Source organism: Protopterus annectens, chromosome 6.part0, assembly GCF_019279795.1.
Source record: "Protopterus annectens isolate FY-2018-M chromosome 6.part0, PAN1.0, whole genome shotgun sequence".
Taxonomy (NCBI): Eukaryota; Metazoa; Chordata; order Ceratodontiformes; family Protopteridae; genus Protopterus; species Protopterus annectens.
In genome coordinates, this window is record NC_056737.1 from 872,206,594 (window position 1) to 872,228,938 (window position 22,345).

Here is a 22,345-nt window from a genome sequence, read left to right on the forward strand (position 1 = left end):
AAAATGTATGCACGGAGCTCCATGTAGCAGCTTCTAAAATGTCCTTGGTAGCCACCCCCTCTTAAGAAGGCTGTGGAGGTGGCTGTGGCTCTGGTGGAATGAGGTCTAATGTTAGCTGGCACAGTTTTGCCATGAAATGAGTAACAAAATCGAATGCAATTCCCTATCCATTTTGAAATTGTCTGTTTGGAAATTGCTTTTCCTTGTGCACCAGCAGCATATGCTACAAACAGCTGGTCAGTTTTTCTGTAAGTTTTAGTTCTGTCCAAGTAGTAGCGCAACTGTCTGTGAATGTCCAGGGTATGCAGAAGTTTCTCCCCTTTGTTTTGTGGATTTGGAAAGAAGGTAGGCAGGTGAATAGCTTGGTTCAATGAGACCCTGGATACCACCTTTGGCATAAATGAAGGATTGGTTCTCAATGAGACTCTGTCCTGATGAAAAATAAGAAAAGGTTGTACTGCCATGAGGGCCTGTAACTCAGATACTCTTCTTGCTGAGGTTATGGCCAGAAGGAAGGCAGTCTTCCAAGACAGGAACTGTAGTTCTGAAGATGCTGCTGGTTCAAAGGGAGGCAGTGTTAGTTTTTCCAACACGAAGTTAAGGTCCCATGTAGGCACTGGTGGTTTCCTTGGAGGATTGATGTTTTTAATTCCTCTTAGAAACTGTTTTAGGAGAGGATGAGAGAAGACAGGTGGATCAGTATTGTATTCTGCTGAAATTGCTGAAGCATGAATTTTAATGGAAGAGTAAGACAGGCCATTGTGGAGCATTTCTGCCAAGTATTCCAGGATATGTGCCATGTTCATCACTGTCGCATCTATGCCCTTTGTGGTGCTCCAAGTGTGAAATCTTTTCCATTTTGCTGAATATGCCGTTCTTGTGGAAGGCCGGCAAGCTTCCATGATGATATCCTTCACTCTCTTGGATAGCTTATCCTGGGAAGGAGTCAAGGTATTCTCCAGGCTGTTGGCTGCAAGTTTTTCAGGTTGGAATGCAGAGTTTTGTAATTGTGCTGTGTCATGAGAAGTGGCCATTGAGGAAGAGGCCACGGTTTCATGCGTGACATGCTCTTTAAGAGTGGGTCCCAGTGCTGTCTTGGCCAGTCCGGAGCTATCAGAATCACTTTTGGCTGCTCTGTTCTGATCTTCAGTAAGACCTTGGTCATTAACGGAAGAGGTGGAAATGCATACACTGTTAGAATGCTCAAGCTGAAAGAGAGAGCGTCCACTTTCCATGCTTGTGGGTGGTATGTCCTTGAGCAAAATTTCTTCAGCTGATGATTGTGGTGGGAGGCAAAAAGATCTATGTTCGGCCTCCCCCATGATTGTGTTATCTGAAGGAAGATGTCTGGGTGCAGCATCCATTCGTGTGCATCCATGATATTTCTGCTTAGGCTGTCCGCCAGTATATTGTCTTTTCCTGGCGCAAACTGGGATTGCAGCTCTATATTGAGTTTCAGGGAAAGTTCCCATAGATTCATTGCCAGTCTGCAAAGAGGGTAGGAATGGGTGCCTCCTTGCTTGTTTATGTACCACATGACTGTGGTGTTGTCTGTCCTTATTAGCAGGTGGCCTTGATGCAGAAAGAGTTTGAAGGCCTCGATTGCATGTATCACTGCCAGCATTTCCTTTTGGTTTATGTGCATGCGTAGCTCTGTGTGACCATAGTCCTTGAAAGCATCTGCCCTCCATGTGTGCTCCCCATCTGTGGTCTGAAGCGTCCGTTGTAATGGTTTGGCTGGTTATTGGTTTGCTGAAGGGCAGACCCCTGTTTGACTGGCTTGCTTGAGCCCACCACAGAAATTCCTTTTGAAGGCATGGAATGAGTGGTATCAAAGTTTCTAAGCTGTGACTGTGCTGAGTCCATAAACTCCTTAGGTACCATTGTAGTTTCCTCATATGCAGCCTTGCTTGTGGAATCAGAAGAATGCAAGAAACCATGTAACCCAGGGCCTGCAGGATTTTCCTTGCAGTCAGCTGAGTTTGTCTTGTCAGATTTTTGAAGTAATCCGGTAGTTGTCTGTTTTTCTTCTGTGAGAAAAGCCATTTGGGTGGTTGTGTCTAGATTCGCACCCAGAAGTGTTATTCTTTGGGATGGAACAAGTCTTGATTTGTGAATGTTGACTGTATATCCCAAGGCCTGAAGTAGGTGGATGGCATAATTCAAGTGATTTACCAAAGTTTGTTGGCTGTCCGCTTGTATAAGGCAGTCGTCCAGATATGGGTATATTTGAATCCCCTGAAGTCTGCAGTGTGCAATTACTGATGCCAGGCATTTCGTGAATACTATGGGCGCAGTAGATAAGCCAAAGGGCAATGCTGAGAATTGATAATGCTCTGAACCTGCAAGAAATCTGAGGTGTCTTCTGCAACTTTGTCTGATAGGGACATGCAGGTATGCCTCCTTGAGGTCTAGAGTCACCAGCCAAGACCCCTTGCCCAGCATGGGAAGGAGTTGCTGTAGAGTCAGCATTTTGAATTTTGGCACAATGAGATAAGTATTCAGTGCGGACAAGTCGAGAATAGGCCTCCATTGTTTTTCTTTTCTTGGAACAAGGAATAGTCTGGAATAAAATCCTTGGCCTTGTTCTGAAAGAGGAACCTTTTCTATAGCTTTCATTTGCATTAAGTTGGAGATTTGTTTCAAAGCCTCTGCCCTTTGATTCGGTGGCAGGTCTGGCATGCCTTTTCTTTTTGGTAATGTGTGAAAATGGAACCTGTATCCCTTTGTCTATTATTTGCAGTGTTTATTTGTCCCTTGTAATACTGTGCCAAGTTTCCGAGAATAAAGAAAGCTTTCCGCCCAAAGGTGCTTCCAATTGAGCCCTGGTTGGCGATGTCAAAGTAAAGTCATTGAGTCTGTCCTTGTGCAACAGCTGAAGGTCCTGCACTACCTCTCTGGTTTGGAGGCTGCCATTGACGTCCTCTGTAGGAGCCTCTAGCTTGCCCTCTACCTCTGGCACGCCTGTTCTTGCCTCTTTGAAATCTCTCTGTGCCTGGAAAGGACCAATTCTTGGAAGGCCAATTTCTGCTGAATCTTGGCGGTTGGACTTGGAGAAAATCTTTGACTGTTTGTACAGATTTTGCCTTTTCCTCAAATTACTTTAAGACCTCCTGAGCAGTGGAGCCAAATAACTTTTGCTTTTCCAGTGGAGCATCTAGAAGCTTTGCTTTAACATGGTCTGGCAGAGATTGTTCCTTCAGCCAAGCATGCCTACATACGACTGCACCTGTCATAGCTGACCTACATGAAGCTTCCAATGCATCATAACCACACTGCAAGAAATGGTAGCTAACCTGTTGGGAGTTATGTACCAGATCCTGAAGTGATTTGCGATCTAGGGGTTCAGGTGAAGACAGTTTTTTATGCAATTCATCTAACAAATACTCTTGGTACTGTATCATATGAAATATATACACTTTTTTACCCCATCTCTCTAAAGCCCTGGACTCCCTTTCAGAGTGGAGTGGATTTTTAGTAGTGGCAGCTGCAACCCCTTTAGGACCCTGGGAAATAGTTTCTGGATCAGCAGAGTGGGCCTTGTAAAGGAAATGATGCAAGTCCCGGACCCTGTAGTACCTATCGGGTTTGACAGGAGCCGGAGGAAGTGTGTCAGGGGTTATGCTAGACTCAGAGTACACATCAATGACTTCAAAACAGGAGGAATAGCCAAGGGTCTATGCTGAGGTAAATGCAAAAAAGTCCTTAATCTCTTCCTGGAATCAGAGAATTCCTGGCCCTCCCATTTGAAATGCTCTCTCATAGAGTGGAGGGTCTCCCCAAAGGACAGCTCTTCAGGGGGGGAGGCCGAGGGGATAGATTCCTCTGCATCAGAATCCTCGTAGGCCGAAAAAGCCTCCTCCTGGTAGTCTGAGAGAGCAGAGCCATCAGAGGCCTCATCTGAGGAGTGGGGGTCAGAGGGCTCAACCCTGGGCATTTAGTCTAGAGGAGGTTGAGAGCCCTTGTCCGGATGTGGCTGAGAGCCCCTAATTAAGGAAATAAGGTCCTCTGCTAAACTTAGAATCTGTGAACCTGTAGTGGGTCCCTGAGGAATAGCCCTGGGAGGCAAAGCTTTTGTGCGTTTAGCAGCTTTAGCCCTGGTAAATGCCTTTATGGACATGGATGCAGGAGGCCTGGCTGCACCACGTGCTGGTGTAGTTTTGTCTAGAAGAATGGTGTCGGAAGTTTCCAGGACACCAGTTTCTGAAGGAAATTCAATAACAGACTCAAGTAGGGGCCTCTGGGGCAGAGGTTGTCGGTTGAGCGGTTTCGGTGGTTGGAAGTACCAAGGACTCTGTTTCAGCCGAGACCGAGACACTCGCGGTAGGCCTAGCCGTGGTTTCAGCCGAAACCACGGTCCGAGTGTGTCGGTCCTTGTCCTTCCGTTTCTTGGTTAAATGCGGAGTCGGAGTCTCCGATGGCATATTGTAAGAGAAACTAGCCCCCAAAAATTCCTCTGCAAACTCTGCCCGACGCCTAAGAGTGCGTCGATTGAAGGAAGCACAGGCTAAACAGGCCGAGACGTCGTGGTCTGGGCCTAGGCAGGGGAGGCAGTAAGAGTGGAAATCCTTATGAGGTATTTGTTTCCCACAAGTTAAGCAATTATTAACTTTATCTGACATCGGCTGAGGCAAGAAAGAGTCCCCAACGGGGTACTTAGCTTTTGAAGTCTTCGGTAGCTGAATTACAGGAGCTGGCCGAAGGGCACTTGCGGGCACCACGCAGCAAGAAAGACTGAGGAAGATGGCGTCGACTGACGCTTTTATACCCCAGGCGCTCTGACGTCGGGGAAAGGGCGACATCAGCCGATGCTGGACCCAGACTTTAGAATCCGGCTGACCGAAGGGCTGCCTGAGGCAGGACAACCCATATGTGAGGACTGCAGATGCATCCTTGAAGGACATCTGGTGAAGAGACAGCATCTTGAATTTTGGAATGTCCAGAAATGTGTTTAGAGTAGACAGGTCCAGAATTGGAAGCCATGATTTGTCTTTTCTGGGTACCAGGAAAAGTCTGCAATAGAAACCTTGTCCCTTTTCCTCTTCTGGTACTAGTTGAATAGCCCCCATGTTTAGGAGGGAAAGTACTTGTTTCTGAGCCTCTGCCCACTGATTTGGGGGCAGGTCTGGCCACCCGTCTGGAGTTGGCAACGTGTGGAAATGAAATCCGTATCCCTGGGACACTATATTTAAAACCCATTTGTCCTGGGTTATAAGTTGCCAGTTTTTTGCATGAAGAGCCAGTTTTCCCCCCAAAGGGGCCTAAGAGGTAAGTGCTTGGTAATTTTAAAGGAAAGTCATTGAGACTGTTTACCATGGGGTGAAGTCTTGTTATTTCCAGATTTGGAAGTGGAAGCACCCCATTGCTTAGTTCTGAAAGTCTCTTGGGACTGAAACCTGGTGCTTTTGGATTGCCTGGGTTTGGCTTGAATGGCTCTGGAAGGAGCTGGAAAGGATGAGTTCTTAGTAAGCCAGTGCCTACTAAATCTAGGAGGTTGTTCTTGTAAGAAATATTTTACAGTTTGCATAGATTTAGCTTCATCTTCCCTCTTTTTTTTAGAACTTCTTCAGCCTTATTGCCAAAAAGACGGTCCTGTTGCAAAGCAGCATCCAACAGTTTTGCTTTAACATGATCAGGCAGAAATTGCTCCTTAAGCCAAAGCATGCCTTCTAAGCACAGACCCAGTAACAGCAGACATGCAAGAGGCCTCCAAAGAATCAAAACCACATTGCAAAGTATATTTTCCAACTTGTTCAGGTGAATGCAATAAATCCTGTAAATCTTTATTTTCCACACAGTCAGAAATCAACATTTTCTGTTTAAGCAGTCCCATGATATGCTGTTGATATTTTAGCATATGGAATTGACAGTTTATAGCCCTGACTGACAAGGTTGCAGAAATGTAAACCTTTTTACCCCATCTATCCAGCGTCCTGGAATCTCTATCAGAAGGGGTAGGATTTTTAGCAGTAGAAGCCTTAATACCCTTAGGCCCCCGAGAAATGGTTTCAGGGTTCGCAACAGGATTTTTGAAAAGGAATTTGTGGGACTCAGGAACCCTGTAGTACCTGTCTGGTTTACTAGGGGCCAGAGGCAAGGAATCAGGGGCCATACTGGATTCTGAAAACACATCAACAATGTCTAACACAGGAGGTACACAGCCAAAGGCCTATGCTGAGGAAGGAGGAAATCCCTAAGCTTCTTTTTGGATTCAGAAAAATCCTGACTTTCCCAGTGGAAATGCTCCCTTAAGTTATGCAAAGTTTCCCGAAAAGAAAAATCCTCAGGGAGAGAAGCAGAAGGAATGGAATCCTCTGCATCACAGTCCTCATAAGTAGGTATGGACAAATCCAGGTCATTAGAAGAGTCAGAAGAAACAGAGTCCTGTTCGGAAGATTCATAGTCAAGTTCAGCCCTAGGCCTCTTAGGGGAGGTTGACTACCCCTGATTAGAGTAATTAAATCTTCAGCTATTTTGATAATTTGCTTTTTAGGCATAGGGGGCTGCACATGTGGCCTGGCCGTCGGTTTTTTAGACACAGATCGAGATTTAGGCATTAGTATTGAAGGTGGAGTCGATTTAATATGCAAGTCTATAGGCCTGAATACACCCTCAGAAGCCGGTGCCTGCACAGCGGCTCTGGACCCCATCCAAGGTAGAGACATCCATGGGTTCCATAGGTGAAGCATCTCTCGGCATACCGGACTCCGAATGGGTCTCAGTAGAGGCCTGTGAATCAGTAGTAGTGGGCATCAGGGACTGCGAAAGCACCTCACTGAGTACCAGCGAACTGGCGACTGGCTTAGAAGCGTAGTCAGCAGTTTTGGACCTCAACGGCCTGTCTCTGTCTTTTTCTGTGTGTTTTTAGAGTATTCCGGTAGTCGAATGGCTAACCGAAGTCATTTCTGGATAATTAAACCAAGAACCGAAATATTTAGAAGCAAAAATGTACCAACGACGGATAGTGGGCTGATTAAATAAAGCACAAAACCAACAGCAAGGTACATCGTGGTCAGGGCCTAGGCAAGGAATACAGTACAAATGAAAATCCTTATGAGGTATTTGCTTCCCACAAGTAATACAATGATTAACTTTTACTGACATCGGTAAGAAGCAAGATAAAGTTTCCCCAACGGGGTACTTATCTTTAAGTTGAAAACTTCGAGTTTTGAAACTCGAAAATGAAAATTTCAGGAGGCGGCCGAACGGCACTTGCGAACTGCTTCTGCACCGCACGGCAAGAAAGACTGATGTAATGGCATCTGCTGCATGTTTTATACCCCTGACGTCATGGAAGAAGGGACAGCAACTGATGCAGGACCCAAGACTTTGTTAATCAGGCCGACTGAGGGCAACCTGCCAGCAGATTACCCAAATGTAATGGCTGCAACAGTGAAACACGAAGAACATCAGGCAAGACTCTTCGAGGTGAATAGCACCCAAACAGTACACACACACACAGACTGTGCCCATCCATTAAGGACATTTTCTGGGCACATTTTGTACATTTTGTGAAACCTGAAGGCTTGTGATCCTTAGCATCCTTAGACATTAGTGCAATAAACAACTAAAGATAACAATGCACAAGAACAGTCTCCAGTCAGGTAACAGCAAAGACAAACAGTCAGACAGAGGACTAGGTCCTCTAACTTAAATGAGCCTAGCCCTAAGAGGTAAAGAAGGAAATACCCTAGGACTAGATCCACTAACTTAAACGGGCCTAGCCCTGGGAGAAAGACAAACAGAAAAATCCTCTAACTTAAACGGGCCTAGTCCTAGGTGAAAAAGAAAAATAGGAACAAGAACAGTTAGCACTGCAAGGGATACAAGAAGGCCAACGGAAGAACGGCCAATCAAAGCACAAAAAGTACACACAGTAAACAATGCAGCAAATTGTCCAAGATAGACACGGAATGTGATAGCACACTAAACTATAGAATATAATTATTTTTAGTCTGCAAATAACTAGAAAAAACTTACTGAAAAGTTTTCACTTAACCACGGCCAAGAAGAAGCACATCTGAGCTCGAGTGGCAAACGAGATCTGGGTTACATTAGAGGTGCATTATGGGATACCTCCTAGCCACGAGCCAACCAGAAGTTTTTGAGCTAGAGAATGGCAGAGTCGGTGCCTAGGTGTGGCTCCGATCCCAAGTGTAAGAATGAAGGCAAGATAGGACTACAGAACATCATCTCTTCTTGATCAGTTTCATACTCAGACAGCTTTTTCTTCATTTTGACCTCTGATTTTTTTTTTTAACTATCAGGTTATCAAAATATCTCTGTTTTAAGGTTCTTTCATTTTTCTAGTCTTTTATTTGAGTTAATATACCCCTTCAGTGTTTCATTTCTTTTAATCCGCTCTGAGCACATTTGAAATATTTTTCTCCTCTAGATTAGTGGAAGCCAAATTTTGCACAAAAGCTGGAACTTGAACTGCTTTTTGCTTTGCAGCTGCAGGATTCTTCCCAGTTAGTGTTTTCTCTTCACCTTTTCTAGACTACTTTCTTTCAGGCGCTCTCAGTTTTTTCTTTGTAGCCATCCAGGCAGTACCCTTAGTCACTGGTCCTAGTGTTTCAGTTTCCTTCCCAGACTGATGGAGCTGAAGTTAAGCTGATCAGTGTGCAGCCATCTTGGAAAGTCACATTCCTTCACCAGGGGAAGAATAAGTTAAACTGAAAATAGACAGTTTGCACTATGACCTACAAGGGCAATGCTAAAGTAAAATTAGATCAGGCCAAGGAGGAACTGAATAAGTATATGCAATACAGAGTCGTCTTTGCAAGATGCCAGTTTTGTGTTTGGGATCTTGAGTTTACTCCTTCCAGCCAGAAGTTTTTTTTGGCCTTGGAACGCAACAGCAATAGGCTGATAGGAGCACAGCCCCAAATTTGGGAAATGGACACAGGTCAGGTGGTTGACTATCCTTGTTTGATCTTGCAGGGATTCTCCCAGTTTTATACTCTGATGTATACAAAAAAATAAAACACATGAAAATTCATATTCAAGGGATATCAATGAATACTTGGGACTCTGACTATTCCTGGTATTACTTAATCTCAGGCCACTGTACTTTTAGGTCCAGTGGCAGAAGAGGAACTTATGGTGGTATTGGTCAGTCTTAGGAAGGACAAGACTCCAGGCACTGACATACCGGTGGAAGTCTATTTGAGGAGTAGGGACAGATTTGCTAATACCGTTATTCAGCTAGCTAATATTCTAAGACCAGGGGTGGTACCCTCATCATGGAAGGAAGCCACAGTAGCTGTGTTGCCCAAGCTAGGCAAGGACCACCTTTTTGTGGGCTCCTACTGTCTAATCTCATTCCTAAACCATGGTAACATTTTTCACCTTAATCCTGGCTGAAAGGCTTGTGATAATCCTTCCCACATAAATACACCCCGATCAAACTGGGTTTTGTACCAGGTTGCACCGCCTTCAACAATATTAAAACTAAACTTTTTTCAGATAGTGTGTTTACAACCAGGGGCCTTCCTCCTGCTGGCCAGCTTGGATGCAGAGAAGGCTTCTGATATAATAATTTGGGAATATTTGTTTGCAGTTTAAAAAAAGGATATGGTTCTTATTTCACAAAGCTAATCTGTGCTCTCTACATAGACTTCTCTTGTAAAAATTAAGATATGGAGGTGTCTCACTTCTAAAATCTGCCTGCAAAGCAGGACAAGGCAGGGCTGTCCACTGTCACTACTTGCCAGCTATAAGGAGCTATTGGCGGAACAACGGAGGACCATTCTTGGTCCTGGCATTAATGTAGGGCGTCAATTCACAGTAGTGGCACTCTGTGTAGATGATCTCATGATGCTTCTTCCCAATCCAGAAAACGAGTTCTTTATTTTGTTCGGTCTCATCAGTCAGGTTTGGCAAAATCTCACACAAAGGTAAACCAGTCTAAGGATAGACACTTAGGCTTAAACATTTTCCTCTGCATGATAGCACTTAGTGGATTCTCCTTTCTGGTTGGGAGAAACAGGATGGCATAACTAAGGATGATCCCTTCTACAAATATGGATACCCCACTAAAGCTGGCTTAGAAGGCTGCAAGAGCAAGTCAAAAATTACTTGAGGGGCTGGAGAGGTTTCAGGTTCGACATGAAGTGGAGGGTGTTTGCCTTGAAATGATTTGCGGTCCCTCTAGTCTTGTATATGTCATAGCTTCCTGTTATCCTTGCCAAACTCCTTCCTGATTAACTTAAAAACACTGGTTATGGTATTTGTGTGGTCAGGTACAAATGGGATCTGCTCACTTTTGTGGAGGGCCTGAGAGGCATTTATTTGCCAAATCTGGAACTATACACTCCTTAGCCATTTAACTCTGGATCTTCCTGGGGATACTCTTCCCCAAGACATACATCTATTTGTAAAAGTATCATGTTGGAAAGGCTAAGGGGTTCCATGGCCTTTTACATATGAAGCTACTATGGATTAGAACACATGCAAGCATTTAAGTAAAGGTGATCAAAATCTAGCACAAAGTGACATGTTGATGAAAAGCAATGCTAATGCATACATAGCCTGAGCACAGCCTCAGAATGACATCTGAGTAGAATGATACTTTGCCTCACCTACATGGTTACATATGACAACTAAAGCAAGCCTGACTCAATGGAGGTGACCAAAAGTCCATGGAAAGGCACACAAGGAGCTTGTTTGACTCCTCCTGGGAGTTCAACCTTGGGTCAAAAGAAAAGCCCCAAGCCACTGGTCAATCTGTAATAAGGGACTGATACTACCTAAACCACAGACAATTTGCAGAGTATATGCTAATGAAGCACTCCAAGAACTGGCTGCCAATGGCATGACTCTCCTGCCATCCTCAACTTTCAATGAATGACAGGTGATAGTTTTAGCCCTCAAAGAAGGCCACCATAAAAAATGTAACTCAAATCAACAAGGGGCTTTAGACTATCTTCTCCCTTAACCTAAACCTTACTTTCTGTATTATGCTTATAATTATCTGTGAGACCCTCTGTCATTACCCATGTTCATTATACTCAAACACAGATCACCTTGTTAGAGTTTAGAAAGGCTTACATTCTTTATTTAACTCCCATAATATCCATATGGACTGCAGCTCTGGCACAATAGAGCAGGGCTGCACAATATACTCATTCTCTTGGCAGTAGAAGCAGCTCCTGTGCTTGTTCTGGTTGGTTGAGAGCCTCAGAAGCACCATGAAGGCTTGAAAAAATTTCATCACAAACATGGGAAGTTTTCTGTGACATTATCAAGATTTAAACTCCAAAAGTGACACAAGAAAAGGGGGTTGTGGGTACAAATGCTCTTCTAGCCTAGCAGGATGTCAAAACGCACTGGCAAGAAGTCAAGCAGGTAAACATACCAAGAATTTTTCAAGAAGACTTTATAGATCCTCTGTACTGCAGACAAACCCACAAAATAATGCACATTAAAAAAGTAACAGATGCCTAAGCAATGTTCAATGTTCAATTGATTTGTTTATGATAAATTAATTTAAAACAAGGAAAAATTACACAGTTCCAGAACATTTTATTTATTTTACATTTGTTAACCGGGAGATTCCAGCTGGATATAGGTCCAGTACATCTAAAATACCTGATTTAGTGCTTCCATGGTGAAGTAAATGCTGCTGCAGGCTGAAGACAATGGCAAATACTGATGAGAGACTGTCTCTACTTCTTGCATAATGAGGTCAGTCTCTTCTACTTTCCTTGTGACATCTGCAGCTTCCTTCTTGAGGTTCTCCAAAGTGGTAATAATTGTATCATCATCCAAAATGCGTCCCTTCACTTCATTAAGAGCTTGCAGTAGTGACTTTTCCAACTGCCTCAAGCGCAACTGGAATTCACCTTAAGAAAATGAAAGTTCATTTATCATTAATCTCATTTATTAACTACTTTAATACTTAAAAGTAATAAGTACTATAACTTTTAGGACAGTGAATTAACACAATAAATATCACACAAACACTACAATTTGTGTTTAACAGCTCTCACCTTGCTAAAACATGCAGCAACCAATGAACCTGCTGTAAAATACATAAAAACAGAATGCCACTCAGAATAACTTACAAAGTTGACATTTAAAGACAAAATGCTAGTTATTGTAATAATTCAAGTTAAGACAGCAGCCATCTAGCAACTCTCAAGATTAAGAAGCAATCTAAGCTTCATGTAAACTATTTTTTGTGTCAGACATCTATAGCCTTATCTAGCAAAGCACAGATGTCAAGAGTGAAAAATGCTGGGAAAATATCAGGAAAATCAGTACACATTAAAACCCAGACAGCCACTGTTGCAAGATGCAAAGTCGCCAGGCTCAACAGAAAGTACAGTTGTCTACAGTTACAATAAACGTAGATGCTAAGAGTGTATTCACTGCTACAGTACTGACTTGTGGGATTTCCTGCAGTGGAAGCCCTTGGCTGGTTCAACTACCAGAGAATTTTTTCACCTCCTCTGGAAGCCGGGGGGATGCTCTATTCATCTTCACTACATTTGGGCATAAGGAGAGTCGGCTGGTGTCATGACCTCAGTACTTGCCTCCAACATGTAGGCACTTCCAGTATGTCTGAGACCAAGGGTCTGGGACCCTGGATTCCAAAACAGGTGTGAAGGAGGAAAGGAGGCCACCCCTGACAGAGAATGTGAATGTCCTAGCCTATCCCACAGGAGAGAGAGATGGAAAGAATACTGCAACAATGAATACACTCGAACATCTACATTTATGGCAAGTGTACATAACTGTACTATGTTCTGTATGTTTCATTGTTGCAGTTCAGACTTGTCTGATGATTCCCACAGATGAAAAGGAGGGTGGATGAAGGATTAAGGAGAGGCAAGGATGCCCTGCAACGTGGCAATGGCAAACCCTGCTTTGGACTTGGAAAAGACGCAAAGATGGTAATGTTTGGTGAAGGTATGCACAGAAGACCAAGTAGCTGCTTCCAAAATGTCTTTAGTGGCCACCCCTTTAAGAAAGGCAATAGAGGTAAGCAGCAGCCCTAGTGGAATATGTCCTCACAGCATCAGCTGTACCAAAAGGATACAGTGGGAGATCTATTTGGAAATAGTTTGCTTAGATACTGGTCTCCCCTCAGAGCTACCGGTAAAGTTGGTCTGATTTTCTGACATTATTGGTTCTGTCCAAGTACAAACGCAGTTTCCTTTGGACATGCAAAGAAAGAAGGAACCCTTTTTCCCTTGTTTTAAAGGTTAGGCAAGAATACAGGCAAGTGTAAGGTCTGGTTTACAGAAGTCTCTGTCACCACCTTGGCCATAAAGAAAGGGTTGGCCCCGAGAGAGACGCTGAGTGGAAAATGATAAAAAGTTCCACACAGGAGGGCCTGAAGCTCTGACACCCATTCTGGCTCAGATAATGGCTGGTAGGAAGGCAGTCTTCCAACAGGAGCTGAAGCCACTGGTTTCAAGGGTGAGCTTCTCCAGAATGAAAATGAGGTCCTAGGGAGGAAAGTACAGTTGTGTTCCTACCATAAATGTAGATGTTCGAGTGTATTCACTGTTGCAGTCATTACACTTGGGTTATCCTGCTGGCAGACTACCCCCAGTCGGCCTGAATTCCAAAGTCCTGGTCCGGCGTTGGTTGCTGTCGCCTCTTCCCTGACGTCAGTGTGCCAGGAGTATATACGATGCAGCCGACGCCATTTTATTCTTTTTTTCTTGCCCCAGATGTCAGGTGCCCCCAAAAGGGTAGGCTAAAAACATTGCTTATAAAAAGCATGCACTAAAATAAACAATACCTTCATCTACAAGCAAATACACCACATAGGTTGTATAGAATAGAGAAGTACAGAGAAGTCCCAGCAAAGAAAGGGGGGTGGTGGGTGGGTAACCTGGACTGCAACAGTGAATACACTCGAACATCTAGATTTATGGTAGGTACACAACTGTACTATGTTCATCGTGTTTCACTGTTGCAGTCATTACACTTGGGTTGAATCCCAAAGCTGAGGTTGGGCGGCTGGGTCTAAATCGAATTAGGAGTGGCTATGAGGCCCTGCAGAACTGCAGTGGCAAAGCCTGCTCTGGATTTAGAGTAAAGAGGCAAGTGGTAGTGCTTGGTAAAAGTGTGCACTGAACTCCAAGTTGCAGCCTCCAAAATTTCCTTGGTTGGTACTCCTCTGAGAAAGGCTGCTGATGCGGCTGCTGCCTTGGTCGAATGTAGCCTAATGCCCTTAGGCACTGATTTGCCATGCTGTGCATAGCAGAAACGAATGCAGTGTCCTATTCATTTTAAAATAGTCTGCTTTGAGATAGCCTTTCCTTGTGATCCTGCAGCATATGCCACCAAAAGTTGCTCAGTCTTTCGGAAAGCTTTAGTTTTGTCCAAGTAGAAGTGTAGCTGCCTGTGTATCTCCAAAGAATGCAGAAGTCTCTCCCCTTTATTCTGGGGATTTGGATAAAAAGTAGGCAAATGCATTGTTTGATTAAGAGCCACACTGGATACTACACCTTTGGCATAAATGTTGAGTTTGTCCTTTGAAAAACCCTGTCCAGATGGACAATGATACAAGGTTCCACTGTCATTAATGCCTGTAACTCTGAGACTCCTCTTGCTGAAGTTATTGCTAGGAGCAGAGCTGTTTTCCATGATAAGAATTTTATCTCAGCTGTACTGGCTGGCTCAAAAGGAGGCAGTGTGAGCTTTTCCAAGACAAAATTGAGGTCCCATGTAGATATTGGTGCTCTCCTTGGGAGTCTTATGTTTTTGGCCCCTCTGAGGTACTGCCTTAGCAGTAGATGTGAAAAAAATAGGTGGTTCCATATTGTAATGAGCTGAAATGGCAGAGGCATGGATCTTAATTGACGAGAAGGATAGGCCTTTGTCCAGCATCTCAGTTAGGTATTGTAAAATCTGAGGAATATTTGGAACAAGTGGGTCAATTCCTTGTGCCTGGATTCCAAGCACAGAATCGCTTCCATTTTTCTGCACAAGATTTTCTGGTGCTGGGCCTCCTGGATTCCAAAATGACATCCATAACTGCTTTAGAGAGAGGTGTGTTCTGAGTGGTTATATTATTCGCCATGCAGCCAGATTTAAAGTCCTGAGTTGGCTGCGCAGGATCTGGTTGTTTTGTTGGGTCAGAAGATGAGGAATTTGAGGTAAAGTCCAGGCTGGGCCTTGAGACAAGCTCTTTAGGATTGGGTACCAGTGCTGGCATGGCCAGTCTGGGGCAATCAGAATCATTTTTGGCTTCTCTTGTCTGACCTTTAGGAGTACCTTGGGGAGGAGAGGCAGTGGAGGAAAGGCATAAACTGTCAGGGTTTTCCAGCTGAATGACAGAGCATCCACCTTCCATGCTTGTGTGTGATAAGTCCTTGTGCAGAATCTCTGTAGTTGGTAGTTGTGAGGGGGAGGCAAATAGATCTATGTCTGGGCATCCCCATTTCCTTGTTATCATGCTGAAGATTTGTGGATCTAGTTTCCAGTCGTGAGGGTCCATGAGGTTTCTGCTTAGTTTGTCTGCCAGAGTATTTGTCTTTCCTGGCAGGAATTGTGCTTGCAGATGCACTCGATAGGTCAATGCCGTGTTCCACAAAGTCATGGCTTGCCTGCAGAGGGGGTAGGAATGTGTGCCCCCTTGCTTGTTTATGTACCACATGACTGCAGTATTGTCCGTCTTTAGCAATAGTTGTCCTGGATGGAGTAGATCCTTGAAGGCTGTCAAGGCATTCTGTACAGCTAACATCTCTTTTTTGATTGATATGAAAATGCATTTGGCTTGTGGGCCAAGTGCCCTGAATACATTTTCCTGCCATGTGTGCCCCCCAGGCATATTCCGATGCATCTGCTGTCAGTGTCTGCCTGGCTGTGGGTAAAGTGAATGACTGTCCTTTGTTGTGGTGACAGGCCAGTGCTCACCATCGAAACTCCTGTTGCAGGCAGGGAATGAGAGCAATTATTGTTTCCAGGCTGTGGCAATGTTGAGTCCAAACACTTTTTAGATACCATTGTAGCTTCCTCATATGCAGTCTTGCATATGGAATTAGCAGAATGCAGGATGCCATGAAGCCCAAAGCCTGCAGAATTTTTCTTGCAGGTAACTGGGTTTTTGTTGCCATCATTTGGAAGTAATGAGTCAGTTGCCTTTGTTTGTCTGGCATGAGATAAGCCATCTGGGCAGTTGTATTTAAGCTTGCACCCAGGCATACTATCTCTTGAGAGGGCACTAGTTTTGATTTCTTTTCGTTTACTGTGTACCCTAGGCAAATTAGTAATCTTTTTGCAAATGCCAGATACTGTAGTAGAAAGTCCTTGCTCCCTGCTCGAATAAGGCAGTTGTCCAAGTAGGGATATATTTTAATTCCTCTGTCTGCAAAATGCAATTACTGGTGACAGGCATTTTGTGAAGACCCTGAGCGCAGTAGATAAGCCAAAGGGAAGTGCAGAGAATTGGTAGTGCATTGAGCAAGCTATGAATCTTAGGTATCTTCTGCAAGATTGTCTGATTGGAACATGCAGGTATGCCTCTTTGAGGTCCAAAGTTATGAGCCAAGCCTTCTTACCCAGCATGGGCAGAAGTTGCTGCAGTGTCAACATTTTGAATTTTGGAACATCCAGAAAAGTATTTAGAATAGACAGGTCCAGTATTGGTCTCCAGGCTTTGTCCTTTCTGGATATCAAGAAAAGTCTTGAGTAAAATCCTTGTCCCTGCTCTTGCTGTGGTACTCTTCCCTCATGTCCATGAGAGATGAAATTTGCTTTTGTGCCTCTGCCCCATTGATTGTTTGGCAGGTCTGGCATACCTTTTGCCTTTGGGAGGGTGTGAAAGTGGAACCTGTAGCCCTGAGAAACAATATTCAGTACCCATTTGTCCTGGGTGATCCTGTGCCAATTTTATGAGAAAAGTGCTAGCTTTCCCCCTATGGGTGCTGCCAAAAGGTAAGTGCTTGGCATTGGCAGTGGGAAGTCATTGGGACTGTTTCCTATATGGTTGTGATTTGTCTTCTCCGCTTTTGGAGGCAGAAGCACCCCATTGTTTAGGCCTGTATGAGCCTTGGGGCCGAGATCTGCCTCTAGGGCGTCTGTATCTGCCTCTTTGTGGCCTGACACTGGAAAGGATCAATTTTTAGAAGGCCAGTTCCCGCTAAATCTGGGTGGCTGAACCTGTAAGAAATCCTTTACTGTCTGCATAGAGTTCGCTTTATCCTCCATTTTCTTTAACACCTCTTCTGCCTTAACACCAGACAAAGTATCATGCTGTAATGGAGCATCCAATAATTTTGCTTTAACATGATCAGGCAGACTCTGTTCCTTTAACCAAGCATGCCTTAGAATGACAGAGCCTGTAACTGCGGCCCTGCAAGAAGCCTCTAGTGAATTAAAACCAAATTGCAAAGTATGCTTTCCCACTTGTTCAGCTGCATGCAATAAATCCTGCAATTCCTTGTTTTCAGGACATTCAGAGTTTGTCAGCATTTTCTGTTTTAACAGAGACATTAGGTATTGCTGATATTTAAGCATGTGAAACTGGCAGTTTAAAGCCCTTACAGCTAAAGTAGCAGAGGTGTAAACTTTTTTCCCCTATTTGTCCAATGCTCTAGAATCCCTATCAGAGGGAACAGGTTTTTTTGCAGTGGAAGCCTTGACCCTTTTGAGACCCCGAGATATAATTTCTGGGTCAGCAGCAGGGTTTGTAAAGAAATTTATGTGAATCTGGAACCCTGTAGTACCTATCTGGCTTAACTGCTGCACGGGGTAAAGAATCAGGAGACAGGCTGGACTCAGAAAATACATCATCTACAATGTCTAGCACAGGAGGAATATAGCAAGAGGTCTGTGTTGAGGCAATAAAAGAAAGTCTCTGAGCCTTTTCTTGGATTCTGAATAATCTTGGCTCTCCCAGTGGAAATGCTCCCTCATGGTGTGCAGGGTTTCCCCAAAAGAATAGTCATCAGGAGGAGAGGCTGAAGGGATAGATTCTTCAACATCACAGTCCTCATAGGGAGGAAGAGAATATCCTGTTCTGAAGAGGAATCAGATGAAATATAAACCTGATCAGAGGAATCATAGTCAGTGTCTTGCCTAAGCCTTTTATCAGGAGGGGGATGGGAACCCCTGATCAAAGTAATTAGGTCCTCAGCCATCTTAAGCATCTGTTTCTTAGGCATTGACGACTGTCCAGGAGAATGCTGTACTTGTTTCTTTGTCTTTGAAGGTGTTTTAGACTGTCTTGGTTGCTGAAGTGGTCTTGACAGAAAGTTGTGTAGGTCTGAAAACACACTCAGAAGCTGATGCCTGCTCAGCGGCTCCGGACCCATCTGAGGGAGTAGTTTTCGTAGGCCCAATAGCTTGAGTTTCCAGAGGCCTAGTTGTCTCCACGTGGGAGTCGGAGGCGGCCTGTAGCTCTGAGGTAGCGGGTGTCAGAGGCTGCGAAAGCGCCTCACTGAGAACCGGCGACTGGCCTAGAAGAGGTTTTGTCGGTTTTGGACCTCGGGTGCCTGTCCTTTTCTTTTTCCTTGTGCTTTTTATGAACTCCGGTCGTCGGCTGTTCCGACGGCATTATATAGTTAAACCTTCGGCCAAAGTAATGGAAAGCAAAATCGTACCGACGCTTAACAGTGCGTTGGTTAAATCTAGCATAAACCCGATAACTAGCAACGTCGTGGTCAGGGCCTAGACAAGGAATACAGTAAGAATGAAAATCCTTATGAGGTATTTGCTTCCCACAAGAAATGCAATTGTTAACTTTTACTGACATCGGTCTGGTGCAAGAAAAAGTTTCCCCAATGGGGTACTTAGCTTTATTGAAGACTTCGGATCTGAAATTCAATTTCGAAAATCTCAGGAGTCGGCCGACCTGCACTTGCTTTTGCTTCAAGCAATGCGCGGCAAGAAAGACTGAAGAAAATGGCGTCGGCTGCATCTTATATACCCCTGGCGCACTGACGTCAGGGAAGAGGCGACAGCAACCAACGCCAGACCAGGACTTTGGAATTCAGGCCGACTGCAGGTAGCCTGCCAGTAGGATAACCCAAGTGTAATGACTGCAACAGTGAAACACAATGAACATCAGGTTTTGTGTGAGGACAAATGTGGACAATTCTCAAACTGTTTCATGAGGAGATGTAAAAATAGAGATGGTTGAGAAGGCAACACAACGGCCAGCAAAATTTGTTCCAAAAAGCTTTAATACGCTATAAAAGTAACATAGGGATATATAAATCTACCCCAAGCTCCAAACCGGTTTCGGTATAACCTTCTTCAGTAGAGCACACAAAAATAGAAAAAGTGGAGAGCCAACAGCAAAACACCTGATACTATTTATAGTATCTGCCAGTCATGCGATATCCAATCATAAGATAGTAATATGGTCTAATAAAACCTTAAATGCCAACTTGGCATGTATATACATAATAATGTATTAAAAATCCAAATAATCATGAATAAAGTTTGTGTAACATGGAACTAGATGTAGTTATATTTCTTTTATACTCTAAATATATACAACAAAAATTACATCCACATTAATATGGTAATGCAAAATGATACTGTAACCATAGGGAGTAGAAATATGTGCTATCCATAAAAGGTCATCAGTGTGACACACAAATTTGGCCATAAGAATAATATCCTTAAATACCAAAAATCCTAATAAAACATACCTAATGTGATTATAGATGGTCATTAATACCTGGGGGAAATAAGGCACCTAAGTGTATGATCCAATATTTCTCTTTATGTGTAAGTATATTTTCCCACCCCTGTTGGTGACGTCTGTCACCCACAATACGATCTATTATGGTGAACATAAACTTGGCAGTAGGGTGTTTAACTGTATGTTGGTAGAGGGCATTTGTAATTTTCTTATTTCTAATATTGCTTCTATGTTCCCCTATCCTAATCCTCAATGACCGAGACGTTTTTCCTACATAAAATGATGAGCATTGACAGGTTGCAAGATAAATGACCCAACTCGTGGAACAATTTCCAAAAAACCTTAAATCGTATACCTTACTGGTATTAGCACTACTAAATTGTTTAGTTTTATTTACCTGGCTACATGACATACAATGCCCACAAAGGACAGTGCCCACTAATTCTGTACCAGTCATGGTTAGTTGTCTGTATCTGGCCCCTCCACTTCCATGATGTTTATAGTGTGAAAAAATAGAACCTAGAGTTTTGCCCCTTCTATAAGAAAATTGGCAACGTGTACCCAGATGTTGTCTGAGTGTCATTAGCCAACAAAATATTCCAATTCCTCTCCATGATTCCTCTGATAATCTGATTATTTCTACCATATGTGGTGACAAATCTCAAGACCCCATCACCTTTCTTTTTCTGATGGTCCTGGTATTCAAGAAGCTGATGCCTAGTGTAATTGTCAGAGCAATATTTAGCAGATCTAATGTCAAACTCAGCATACCCTCTATCAAGGAATCTATTCGTAAGGTCTGAACTGGCCACCTCATAATCATCCACACTGGAATTAATCCGTTTGACACGACGAAACTGAGATTTAGGGATGTTCCGGACAGTGTGGCGGGGGTGCATACTTGAGGCATGTAGCAACGTATTATATTCTGGATATTTCCTGTATATTTTCGTGCCTAATGTGTTGTCAGGCTTTCTGTAAACATTGACATCTAAAAATTCAATAGATGTCAAGTTGCTATTAACTGTAAATTCAATGCCCCAAATATTGTTGTTAAGATAGTCAACAAATTCTTTAAGATATTCAATATCTGCCCGCCACACCATCCAACAATCATCAAGATATCTTCGCCAAATATCCATTTCCACAACATAAATGTTGTGAGATGTATCATATATTAGATATTCTTCCAAGTAGGCCATAAAAAGATCTGCATATATTGGAGCAAAGGATGCCCCCATTGCAGTGCCTTGTAGTTGCCAATAGCATTCACCTTGGAAGTAAAATATGTTTTTATTAAGAACATGCTCACACATACAAATCAAAAGGGTATTAAAACCAGGTGGATATAGATTAGTTTTTTCAAGCCAAAACTGAAGTGCTTGAAGACCAGCCCAGTGTGGAATACTGGTGTATAATGATTTTACATCTAATGTACAAAGTAACCAGTCAGATTCAATTTGGGTCTCTGCTATAATTTGTAAAAATTGTGTAGTATCCTTGATTCTAGCTCTGACATTAACCAGGAGTGGTTTCAAATATTCCGTCAAATAGGCTGATAATGGTTCAGTAAGTGAACCATGACCTGACACTATAGGTCTCCCAGGTGGAGAAGTAAGTGATTTGTGTATTTTAGGGAGTAAATATAGTATCTGTTTATTGGGATCCTTGACCGTTAAATGCTTGACAATAGTGGTAGATAAAATGTCATTCTCTACTGCACTACTCAGAAAGTTGTCAATCTCTTTTTTAAATGTAGAAGTTGGATCAATATCCATCTTCATATAGCATTTCGTATCGGATAATTGTCGTAATCCTTCTTGTATATAATAGTCCATGTCAAGGACTACTACAGCTCCACCCTTGTCCGCCTTTAAAATCGCTATATTGTTGTTATTTTTCAATTCATTAAGCGCCTTCCTTTCAGTTTCATGAATATTGTCTTTGAGTATGTTGAAACCATATGGTGGAAAATGTAAGTCCCTAAGTACAGCCTGTTGAAAGGCTGTGACATGGATATTAGCAGGAGGTTGGAATGTAGATTTGAGAAATCTAAACTCAGTAGATCTTTGAGCATTATTATTGCCATTTTCAGAAAAAAATATCTTTAAATTGAGACAACGGCAAAATTCCAAAACATCATTAACTGTTTGGTATTGATCACAAAAGAAGCCAGGTACAAATCCTAAACCTTTATTTAAAATTGTTTCTTGTTCCAGAGTGACCTTTTATGGATAGCACATATTTCTACTCCCTATGGTTACAGTATCATTTTGCATTACCATATTTATGTGGATGTAATTTTTGTTGTATATATTTAGAGTATAAAAGAAATATAACTACATCTAGTTCCATGTTACACAAACTTTATTCATGATTATTTGGATTTTTAATACATTATTATGTATACACATGCCAAGTTGGCATTTAAGGTCTTATTAGACCATATTACTATCTTATGATTGGGTATCGCATGACTGGCAGATACTATAAATAGTATCAGGTGTTTTGCTGTTGGCTCTCCACTTTTTCTATTTTTGTGTGCTCCACTGAAGAAGGTTATACCGAAACCGGTTTGGAGCTTGGGGTAGATTTATATATCCCTATGTTACTTTTATAGCGTATTAAAGCTTTTTGGAACAAATTTTGCTGGCCGTTGTGTTGTCTTATAGTTTGGTTGGCCGTGCAAAGCTTTGCGTGAGAGGTTTGGTGTTGATTGTACCTCTCTGG

The 22,345-nt window shown here is 43.0% G+C and overlaps 1 protein-coding gene across 1 annotated transcript in view; it reads right to left on the minus strand.

Moving 5' to 3' along the window:
* Positions 1-22,345, minus strand: part of DYNC1H1 (dynein cytoplasmic 1 heavy chain 1) — a 3,754,902-nt gene that overhangs the window by 692,053 nt on the left and 3,040,504 nt on the right. The window contains exon 72 of the mRNA XM_044073590.1: positions 11,593-11,846. Coding sequence (XP_043929525.1) covers positions 11,593-11,846 — 254 coding nt within the window. The remainder of the gene's footprint in view (positions 1-11,592; positions 11,847-22,345) is intronic.